This window comes from Neofelis nebulosa, chromosome 10, assembly GCF_028018385.1.
Source record: "Neofelis nebulosa isolate mNeoNeb1 chromosome 10, mNeoNeb1.pri, whole genome shotgun sequence".
NCBI lineage: Eukaryota > Metazoa > Chordata > Mammalia > Carnivora > Felidae > Neofelis > Neofelis nebulosa.
Window position 1 is genome coordinate 57,827,955 of NC_080791.1, and position 12,244 is coordinate 57,840,198.

Below are 12,244 nucleotides of genomic sequence, written 5' to 3' on the forward strand. Positions count from 1 at the left end.
CTAACCTCATTTCCCACTTTTGCCCTTTACCCTGTAGTCACACTGATTGTCTCATCACTCCTCAGACATTCTAGCTTTTTTTTTTTTATCTCTATTTCTTGCTCATACTGATCCTTCTCCTTTGAATGTTGAAATGCTTCTACACATCTGGTTACTTCTCTTTATTCTTTGAAAATAACTGATCACCTCTCTGAAGAAACCATCCTAGATTTCCCCACACAGAATTTATTACCTGAATGTCCACAGGATCTTGCACATACCTCTATCACAGCCCGTGTTATATGAGACAGTTCTTCATGAGCAAGAACATACCTGCATTATTTTTGTATTACCAGTACATAAAAGCCTGATGAATTTTGAGTACTCAGTACTTAGTGAATAAATAAGTGCATGAATGGCACTAAGTAATCCCCATGCTATTTGAACAAAATAATTTAGAAAAGATTTGCTGATGGAAAGGAGTGAACCAGTAATGCAGTGGAAAAACAAAGGAGTAAGAATGCTCATGTCCTTCCCCAGGGTCAGTGTTTGATGGTCTTAATAGTGAATAATATCCACAGCTTAGAATTCAGCATTATTCACCTGTGTTTTTGGTTCCTAAAATTCTTAGTTTTTAAACAATCTAGTTTATATTTACTGTCTTTTCCTTCAGGCTGTTAGACACTTTTAAATTTTGAATGTCTTGTCTATAACCATTTTTAAAAGCTGGCACTTAATAAAGAAAAACCTAAGAATAAAAAGCTTTGTAATTTCCTCTTGAAAAAGTTGTTCTTTTTCCTTAAAGGACATTCTTATCATGCTTATTTAACTACTGTTACCCTTGTCACAGGTCAATATAATATACACCCTGAGATGCTGAAAAAAGTGAGGTGGAGGTGATAAACTTAAAATGACATTGGATCTATTCTGCATTTATGTTAACAAAAATTTTTGTTAATTTGGATATTTTTTAATTTTTTTTAAAATTTAAATTGTCTTCTCTCTTTATTTTGCATTTTGTGATAGAAAGGGCTGATCAGTAAATTGTGGTAGCTCCTTTTTCTCCAAATAAAATTTAATTACAGGGGGCTTAGCAACTGGTTCCTCCATTAATAGAATTTGTGATATAATAAACAGTTCATCTTAGCAAGATTAAGAGTAGAATGAATTACTAGTAGTATGGAGTGGTGAAAAAAGGTTGAGTCTTTGCATTCATATAGGTACATGACATTGTACCATTTTGCCTCAAATTGTGGTAGAAATACAGGCTTTGGAATCTGCCTTTGGTACTAGATGCATAGTCGGCAGTAAATAAGTAATGATATTATTGAGAATTTGAAAGAAGAATCTGTTTTCATTTATTTTCTTTGAACTGAACTTGTGGGTTATTTTTAAATACCAAGAGAAATGTGGGATTATCTCCCTGGCATTAGTTATCTCTTTAAAAGACTTATATATGTGCAGAGAAGGTTTTGATTACTTTTAGAGAAATGTTTTCATTACCAGTTTTTTTTTTTAGTGCCTCTCTTTTTGCTTCTTCTCCCCCATAGAAATCGGATACCAGCATCAGTGATTCCTTCAGTGAAGACGATATTGTCTCCTCTAAAAAAATGAACCAGTCAGAAGCTCTTGCCATATCTCCCAAGGTTCTGGAGTCAAATGATAAGTTGAAAAAGAGGGCAGCGGGGAAGAAAAATAGGTGAGCCTCTCCATTAATGTTTATCTAGAGGCAAAAGCAAAGTCAGATTATTTTCACAAGATGTCTTAAAGTAAGTGACTTGTATTTCCCCAACACTATCATATTGGTTAAGTGAGTTACAATAATTCATTAAGTATTACCATCCTTAAAAGTGTAATAATATATGGGAGCCTAGGTGGCTCAGTCAGTTGAGTGTCCAACTCTTGATTTTGGCTCAGATCATGATCCCAGGGTCATGGGCTCGAGCCCACATAGGGCTCCATGCTGAGTGTGGAGTCTGCTTGGGATTCTCTCTCTTTCTCTCTCTCTGCCCCCTCCCTGCTTGTGCTCTCTCGCTCTCTCTCTCTCTCTCAAAAGAAAAATTTTTTTAAGTGTAATAATATGAAAAGATGGATACAGTAAAATGGGTAAGGGAGAAAGCAGAATTCGGGGTTGAATGTGTGCTGCACTACATTTATGTGGAAAATATACGTAAAGAAAAATGAAAAGGAGTACACTAAAGTGATGATAGTAGTTATGTTAAAGTAGTGGGTAACTGAAGTAATGTCTGTATTCCTTGTAGAAAATCTAATTCTGTAACATCAGTTTTTATACTTGTGTGGAGACAAGCCTTTAGGTTATAAGAATGTTTTTTTGTTTTTGTTTTTTGAGAGAGAGAATGTGAGCAGGAGAGGGACAGAGAGAGTAGGGGACAGGATCTGAAGCAGGCTCTGTGCTAACAGCAGCGAGCCTGATGTGGGGCTCAAACTCACAAACTGGGAGATCAGGACCTGAGCTGAAGTCGGATGCTCAACCAACTGAGCCACCCAGGTGCCCAGATTACAAGAATGTTTTTTAACATTTTTTGAAATTTCTTTCACTGTGGATTAGGACCAGAATTCTGGTGATTGAAGTCATTTCTCAATCCTCAATAACTTGTGAATTAAGATACTTGCTGCCCTTCTTCTTTCATTTTCTTGCCTATCAAACTAGATTATTTCATGTTGGGCCTCGGACTGTCTGTTTCACTGTCTATATTAACTCCTTGCAGAAATTTGGTTGAACAACAGATATCAGAAACTCCAGAAGATGCCCGAGTGATGACACTAAGTGTGGATAGACTGGCCCTTTTGGGTAGAACACATTCCGTCAGAATTATCATCGAAACAATGAGGGTCCCTCCAGATAGTCCTCAGATGACCTCTGGCAAAAAAAGCTTTTCTGGGAGACCACCTAACGTGACAGCAACAACAAAGCGGTACATCTCTAATATGGAAGAGCTAAATTTGACATTTCTGCAAAGTGTATCTGATGATAATGATAAATAATTGTATAACATTTTATGATTTATAAAGTGCTTTCATATGAATCATTCAGTCAACAAAAATATAACAAATCCCTCACTAGGTTTTGGGCATGATATTAGGTGAGCATGAGAATAAAGGCAACTAAGACCCTGACTCTGTTGTTACATACTTTATAGTCAGAAAAGAAACACATTTTTTTTTTAATTTATTTTTTATTTATTTATTTATTTATTTATTTATTTATTTATTATTTTTTTTAATATATGAAATTTACTGTCAAATTGGTTTCCATACAACACCCAGTGCTCATCCCAAAAGGTGCCCTCCTCAATACCCATCACCCACCCTGCCCTCCCTCCCACCCCCCATCAACCCTCAGTTTGTTCTCAGTTTTTAACAGTCTCTTATGCTTTGGCTCTCTCCCACTCTAACCTCTTTTTTTTTTTTTTTTTTCCCTTCCCCTCCCCCATGGGTTTCTGTTACGTTTCTCAGGATCCACATAAGAGTGAAACCATATGGTATCTGTCTTTCTCTGTATGGCTTATTTCACTTAGCATCACACTCTCCAGTTCCATCCACGCTGCTATAAAACGCCATATTTCATTTTTTCTCATTGCCACGTAGTACTCCATTGTGTATATAAACCACAATTTCTTTATCCATTCATCAGTTGATGGACATTTAGGCTCTTTCCATAATTTGGCTATTGTTGAGAGTGCTGCTATAAACATTGGGGTACAAGTGCCCCTATGCATCAGTACTCCTGTATCCCTTGGATAAATTCCTAGCAGTGCTATTGCTGGGTCATAGGGTAGGTCTATTTTTAATTTTCTGAGGAACCTCCACACTGCTTTCCAGAGCGGCTGCACCAATTTGCATTCCCACCAACAGTGCAAGAGGGTTCCCGTCTCTCCACATCCTCTCCAGCATCTATAGTCTCCTGATTTCTTCATTTTGGCCACTCTGACTGGCGTGAGGTGGTATCTGAGTGTGGTTTTGATTTGTATTTCCCTGATGAGGAGCGACGTTGAACATCTTTTCATGTGCCTGTTGGCCATCCGGATGTCTTCTTTAGAGAAGTGTCTATTCATGTTTTCTGCCCATTTCTTCACTGGGTTATTTGTTTTTCGGGTGTGGAGTTTGATGAGCTCTTTATAGATTTTGGATACTAGCCCTTTGTCCGATGTGTCATTTGCAAATATCTAGAAAAGAAACACATTTAAATGGCTATCTATATAACACAGGAATATAGGAGCCAAAATAGGTGTGTTATATTTAAAGTGCTGTAGAAAATTTGTAGACTTACTGTGGTGATCATTTTCCAACATATACAAAAGTCAAATCATTATGCTGTATGCCTGAAACTAATACAACGTTATATGTCAATTATGTGTCAGTAATAGAGAGAGAGAGAGCGCAAACTATGGGAGCACAGGAAGTTCTGCCTGAAAGGACTAGTTGAAGGCTTTGAAGAGAAGAGATAGGGCCTCTGAGGATCTGAGGTGCTGAAAATAGGACCTTGAAAGATATGTAGGATTGATCAGGCAGTAAATACGTTTGTTATTTGGTTTATGTTTTAATCACCTTTTTTGCTTTTGATTTTTAGCACCTTCTTTGTGGAATATCACTTTCCTGTGGGCTTTTCTAAAGGCGGATTGGGAAAAACAGCTTTGATCACTGAGGTCGTTCGACTTGCCTCCAGTAAAATTACAGATGGAAGTAAGAGACTGGTTTTCTGCTCCTTAGACATTTTGGCTGTGGAAGAATTTTTCAATCCCTAAATACTCATCTGACTTTTATAGTACCGTAGAATCTTAGAAAGTATTTTGAGATGAATCTACTCTAATTCCTTTATTTTATAAGTGAGAAAACTAGCCTAGAGGTGCTAGGACTCTTCTGATTCAAGTCAGGAAGTCAGTAACATACCTGAGACTAGAATGCAGAACTCCTGATGCTTAGAGCATGTTTGTTCAACTATTGCCATTTTTCTTCTATTTTTTATTAAAAAAAATTTTTTTTAATGTTTATTTATTTTTGAGGGAGAGAGAGAGAGAGAGAGACAGAGTGCAAACAGGGGAGAGGCAGAGAGAGAGGAAGACACAGAATCAGAAGCAGGCTCCAGGCTCCGAGCTGTCAGCACAGAGCCTGACACAGGGCTCAAACCCGTGAACCACAAGATCGTGACCTGAGCCAAAGTTGGATGCTTAACTGACTGAGCCACCCAAGCACCCCTCTTTTATTCTTCTTTTTAAAACAGCTTTATCAAGATACAATCACATACTATACAGTGTAACTATTTGAAGTGTTCATTGAACCCACTGAAGAATTCAATCATTTTTATTATATTCGAAGTGTTGTGTAATCATCATGATCTAATTTAGAATATTTTCATCACTTCAAAAGAAATTCCTTACTCATTAGCATTCATTCCTCATTTTCCTGTCTCCACCCACACCTGCACTAAGCAATCCCTAATCTATTTTTTGTCTATGATTTTACTCTGGGCATTTCATATAAATGGAATCATACAATATGTGATTTTTGTAACTGGCTTCTTTGACTTACCATGATATTTTCAAATTTGCTATATGTTATGGCATGTTTCAGTACTTTGCTCCTTTTTATGGCTATATAATATTTACTTGTATGGCTATACCACATTTGTTTATCCATTCATCAGCTGATGGGCATTTGGGTTGTTTCTGCTTTTTTGGCTATTGTGGATAATGCTTATGAACATTAGTGTACATGTTTTTGTGTAGACATAACGCTTTCATTTCCCTTGGGTATATACCTAACAGTGGAATTGCTGAGTCATATGATAACTGTATGTTTTAACTTTTTGAAGAACTGCCAGTTTTCAACAGCTGCTCCACCATTTTACATTCTCAGCAACTATGTGTGGAGGGTTCCAATTCTCCACATCTTCCCCAAAACTTGTTGTCTTTCATTATTTTTTATTTTAACCATTTTAGGGATTATGAAGTACTATCTCACTGTGGGGTTTTGGTTTGTTTGTTTGGTTGGTTGGTTTTTTAATTTTTAAAAAAAAACTTATTTTGAGAGAGAGAGAGAGAGAGAGAGAGAGGATCCTAAGCAGACTCTGTGCTGTCAACACAGAGCCCAACGCAGGGCACAATCCCACGAACTGTGAGAACATGACCTGAGCTGAAATCAAGAGTCAGACACTTAACTGACTGAGCCACCCAGGTGCCCTTCCCTGGGGTTTTGATTTGTATTACCCTATGATTAATGATGTTGAGTATGTTTTCATGTGCTTACTGTCCATTTGTATATCTTGGAGAAATGTTGCAGTCCTTTGGCCATTTTTAAGTTTTTGTTACTGGGTTGTAAGAATTCTTTATACATTCTGGATATAGGACCCTTATGAGAGCTATGATTTTCAAATATCTTCTCCCATTAACACGCTGTCCTTTCACTTTCTAAAAAGTATCACTTATAGCACAAAAGTTTTAAATTTTGCTGTAGTCCAGTTTAGTTTTTCTTTTGTTGCATGCACTTTTGGTATTGTCTTTTTTTTTTCTATTTTAAGTATTTTTACAAAAAAGTAAAAGGCTTAAAAGGGTACTATAATAAACATTTATGTTCCTGTCATCCAAAGTTATATAACTTTCAAACAGATTTTGTGAATATCTTTGCCTTGGTTATTCAATTTAATCCATGAACTGTTCATCAGTGTGGAATTCTTTCTCTGGGAGCTAATTTGAGAAGTAAGAGATATGATCCTAATTCTCCTATACATTCAAGTGACTTTCCTATATGGCATGGTAACATTGGATTTTTAAATTTTTATTTTGTTTCATTTATTTATTTTTAATGTTTATTTATTTATTTTGAAAGAGAAAGATAGCATGAGCAGGGGAGGGGCAGAGAGAGAGGGAGAGAGGGAGGGAGGGAGGGAGGGAGGGAGGGAGGGAGGGAGAGAGAGAGAGAGAACGAACGAACCCCAAGCAGGCTCCAGGCTGTCATCACAGAGCCCAACATGGGCTTGAACTCAAGAATCATGAGATAATGACCTAAACTGAAATTGAGATTCAGACACTTAATTGGCTAAGCCATCCAGGTGCCCCTATTTATTATTTTAACTAGATATAATCCATTTACTTGGTCAAAATCTTTGTAGGCAGTGTTGTAAATTTTATATTATTACTAAGATATTTTATGCATATGTAAGCAAATATGTTTATCCTTTCTCGCCCTCCCATTTTTACCCAAGTATTAGCATACTATATGCACTGTTCTGCACCTTGTCTTTAACAGTGTATCTTAGTAATTTTTTCATTAGTCCTTTCTGAGTCATAATATTCCATGGTATGCATATGCCATAATTTAAACACCCTTTATTGTGAGGTACCTGGGTGGCTCAGTCACTTGAGCATCTGACTTCAGCTCAGGTCATAATCTCATGGTTCGTGGGTTTGAGCCCTGTATCAGGCTCTGTGCTGTCAGCGCAGATCTCACTTTGGATCCTTTGTCCCGTCTCTCTCTCTGTACCTCCCCCACTCGCACTCTCTCTCAAAAATAAATAAACATAAAAAAAATAAACATGCCTTGATTAATATATCAATATTTAAGTTATTTCAATTTTACTGTTAAAAACGGTACCTCAGGGGCGCCTGGATGGCGCAGTCGGTTGGGCGTCTGACTTCAGCCAGGTCACGATCTCGCAGTCCGTGAGTTCGAGCCCCGCGTCGGGCTCTGGGCTGATGGCTCAGAGCCTGGAGCCTGTTTCCGATTCTGTGTCTCCCTCTCTCTCTGCCCCTCCCCCGTTCATGCTCTGTCTCTCTCTGTCCCAAAAATAAATAAACGTTGAAAAAAAAAAAAAAAAAAGGTACCTCAGTAGAATAATTTTGTACATGCATCATTTCTCATTTGATGTGAGTATATCCAGCACAAACATTAAAAGTACTTATTTACTCTTAAAAACAGCACTTAAAGTAATTTAATATATTTTTACTAGGATGTGTTGGTGTTACTTTCCCCATCACCTTAAAGGAAGAATTAGGGCATTTAAAATTTTTCATATGTTTACTTCTGGCTGAACACTTAAATTACTGACAGCAACAGAAGCTGTTATGGAGGTTTGTTCAGAGCATTCAGGAATGCATAATTGATCCTGCTGGTTGAAAGTATATTTGAGGAGCTTTAATATGCTTAAAACTTATCAAACCCCTATATGCAGAGAAAAATGTTGGATCATTTTCTCCGATCTTCGCTTCTATCTCCATCTACCTGTGTCACATCTGGTGATTTTCTTAAAATTTCTCTGAGCCTCAGTTTCCCCATCTATAAAATTGAGATACAGCAAAGGCACATGAGTTTCAGTTAATGTAGTACCTGCAAAGCAAGGACACAAGGGATTGATAGACAGTCAAATAGGATAATGAATATAAAAGCATTAATCTCTAAAATAGTATGTAACAAATAGTAGCTCACATTTACGGGGCACTAAACTACATGCCAAGAATTCAACTCAGTGTTTTATATACATTAACCATTTAACTGATTTTCATAAAAAAAAAAACAAAAAAACTCAGTCCTTTATGACTGTCTCACTCATAAATTAAAACACAAATACACAACAACAATCAAGTATCTTGTCTAAGATCATACAACTGGCTTATTGGTGAACTAGAATTTGAACCTAGAACATTTTATATTCCAAGCTCTGTGCTCTTAGTCTGTATTGCTTTTCAATTATTACTATCATTATTGTTGGCCACGGTAGTTGAGTTCTCCCCATGTCCTTCTGTAAAAGATCATATTGGAGGTGTGGAATAAGCATCAAGCCAGGAATTAGAAGACAGATTCTAGTTCTGTTTATACCACACACTAATCGTATGACCTTAGGCAAATCACTTTTTTCATCTGTGGGCCTCTCTTAACAGTAACATGGATTGGACTAGGTATTTTCAAGATAACCTTCCAACTCTTATTTTCCACCCTTCCAGCTCTTAAAAAATAACTTCTCTGGGACATTGTTTAGCAATTTATTTACATGATTTCTTTTTCCATTGTTACCTAACTCGCTTTTTATGGTGGTAAAAACAAAAACACAAGCTTTAGAAACAGTTAAGATAATATAGTGCTAAAAATGTACCTAGATGGTGAGGAAAAATCTGAATGAAATAGTTTGGTTTGTACAAAAAAGACTTTTTGGTATCCACAGTGCTTTTTCATCTATTACCTCAGTCCTTTCAGCACACTGATGAGCTATGGGTGTTGTCTTACTTCCCTTTTCCTGGTAGGAAAATCGGGGAAACTGGTCTCTTGGGTGTGGGTTTCCTGGGCTCAGACCTTTTGTTTACAGTTCCTGTGTGGATCCAGATTAGAAGACCCAGATCCTGTTTATGAGTACCAAGAGAAGTATACAGAGTCAAGAATTAAGATGGCAAAGATGAGGGACGCCTGAGTGGCTCAGTTGGTCAAGCATCTGACTTTTGATTTTGGCTTAGGATCATAGTGCTGAGATCTGTGCTGACAGTGCTGAGCCTGCTTGGGATTCTGTCTCTCTTCTCCTCCCCAACTCGCACATGTGTGCACTCTCTCTCAAAATAAATGAACTTAAAAAAATTTTTTTTTGTTGGGGCATCTGGGTGGCTCAGTCAGTTAATCCTCCGACTTCGGCTCAGGTCGTGATCTCTTGGTTTGTGAGTTTGAGCCCCACATCGGGCTCTGTGCTGACAGCTCAGAGCCTGGAGCCTGCTTCAGATTCTGTGTCTCCCCCTTCTCTCTGCTCCTCCCATGCTCATGCTCTGCCTCTTTCTGTTTCTAAATAATAAATAAACGTTAAAAAATAAACGTTTTATTTTTTAAAAGTTTTTAAGAACATAGAAAAAATAAAGTTAAAAAAATGATGGCGAAGATGAATAAAATTGATCAGTAGACCAAAATGAGCAGTTTGAGTGAATACCAGAGGTAGCAAGTCTCTCTGTAACTGGGCCTTGTGAGGGTTTTCCACATCCATTTTAAGAGTATAGAAGTGAATGAACAGGAAGATCATTTTACAGGTGGTAAATTGTGGTTGAGGTGGTCACTAGCAAGTAACAGAACTGGAGCTGGAACTTATATTCTTTGATTCTAATCCCAGATTCCTTTTTTTTTTTTTTTAATCTGTTAAAGCCCCATAGCAGTGAGCACAAACTCAAATACTACATTATCCCATTAACACTTGTTATTACAGCAGAAACCCCTTCCCTTCCATCTAAGAGACAGCTTTACCCTGCCTAACAACACTGCCAAGTAACATCAGTACCTGGCACCCTGTGTGAATATGATAGTAGGAGTCCCCTCCCCTAGTCTTCAGCCAGAAGCTAAACTCATTTTTGTTGTTACACTTTTCGATTCAATTCTCTTCATTTATCCCTCATTGTCCCACCTCCAGCCCAACCCCTTCTTTTGTTATACTGCTTACCAACTTGTCTTTGAAAAACAATAAACCATATTACCTTACACCCAGTGAAGATCTCTTTTTTTCGCATCCTGTGCTCATGTGCTTGACATGAATTTCTCATAGCAAAACTAGAGCAACATAGCACTGCTTATCTTCCATGTGTCATACCTAGGGTTTTCTCTTTGTATCTGCTCCTTAAATCCCTATACCACTAACACCTTTAGGAAATTACATGGACTAGATTTCTGAAAGAGATTTTAGTTAGATCAAAAAGGAGGTGGGTGGTGTCAAAGCATGGATTGATGATTGGTCTAATTGGGTAGCCTGACATGTGCTTATGTGTTTGATTCTCCTTACAGTGGTGAAATTCCAGCAGCGATCTGTGTTTCCAGTACAGTTTGGTGGCCCAATGATAGAACACTGGTGGAATTCCAACCTCACTTTCCAAATTTACACAAAGAAAACCCCACAGAAAAAGGTATCTCAAGTCTTTTTAACCTTTGCCTTACCATTTATACTAAGGAATTAGAGCATACTTAAAATTATATTCCTACCTAAACTAGGAATTTCTCCAGGCTCAAATGGCACTAATAACTTAATTCTAATTTCTGTTTACTATTTGTTATAAGTCAGATATGCTAAAAGCACTACACGAACACACTATCAAATTTAATCATTACAACTCTGTGAATTAGGTACATTATTATCTTTATTTTACAAACAGATTTAGTGAAGTTTAGTAACTTGTCTAAGATCACACAAGCTAATAAAAGACAAAGCCAGGCAGAACTTCATCTCAAGTTTTCTGACTTCAGATCCTAAGTTCTTAACCTTTTCACTGTATTCCCTGCTTACAGAGAGGTGACTACTTAAATTGATATAGGTTATTAGCCTTAATTTAAGACTCTTATTTCCTATTTCCAGGCAGAATATGTAGAGATCCAAGAAAATATAATGTGGATAGCAGTTTTGACCAGCTTATTCCAAGTTTATCAAATGCACTTGCAGTTGGCACAACATAAATCAATAAACTATGTCATGAACAGTTTTTTGTTAAATGGTAGCCTTTTTAATCTTTGACCTCTTATTTGGTATGGATCGCATGAGGAATATAACTTGAGGTTTTTTTGTTTTTTCAGAGGATATAAATAATATAAGATAATTCTACAACCTCAAGACAACCTCTGTAAACATTTCAGTATATTTACATTGAATCATCTAGCTAATGACTTCTTTCTAATAAGAGAATGATACATGTGTTTTGCAGAGAACTTGAAAAAATATTTTTGAAAAGCAAAAATTGTCTATAATCCTATCACCAAGAAATAACTATTGTTAATATTTGTTTTCCCTTTGCTTTTTCCAAATGAATACAATACATGTGTAAATCTTTGGCAGTATTAGGATAACTTTGTATACAGCGTTTATCCTGCTTTTTATTTATTTATTTATTTTTTCAACGTTTTTTATTTATTTTTGGGACAGAGAGAGACAGAGCATGAACGGGGGAGGGGCAGAGAGAGAGGGAGACACAGAATCGGAAACAGGCTCCAGGCTCCGAGCCATCAGCCCAGAGCCTGACGCGGGGCTCGAACTCACAGACCGCGAGATCGTGACCTGGCCGAAGTCGGACGCTTAACCGACTGCGCCACCCAGGCGCCCCTATCCTGCTTTTTAAAAAGTTTAACATTATCTTTATAAATATTTGAAGATTTACTATATATAACTTAATACCCTATTTTACCAAACATCAAAACAGATATTGGTCATATTATTTCAGACTTTTTGTAAACATCATTTTAATGGCTACATATTATTGCATTGTAGCAGTATGGTCTATAATTAATAATTCCTGATTATTGGACC

General features: G+C 37.0%; 1 protein-coding gene across 11 annotated transcripts in view; it reads left to right on the forward strand.

Moving 5' to 3' along the window:
• The window catches only part of C2CD3 (C2 domain containing 3 centriole elongation regulator), a 144,567-nt gene that overhangs the window by 39,398 nt on the left and 92,925 nt on the right, over window positions 1-12,244 (forward strand). For all 11 annotated transcript variants that reach the window (XM_058687784.1, XM_058687791.1, XM_058687786.1 and 8 more), the window contains 4 exons: window positions 1,530-1,678; window positions 2,709-2,915; window positions 4,571-4,683; window positions 10,738-10,856. In XM_058687784.1, the coding sequence (XP_058543767.1) occupies window positions 1,530-1,678; window positions 2,709-2,915; window positions 4,571-4,683; window positions 10,738-10,856 (588 nt within the window). The remainder of the gene's footprint in view (window positions 1-1,529; window positions 1,679-2,708; window positions 2,916-4,570; window positions 4,684-10,737; window positions 10,857-12,244) is intronic.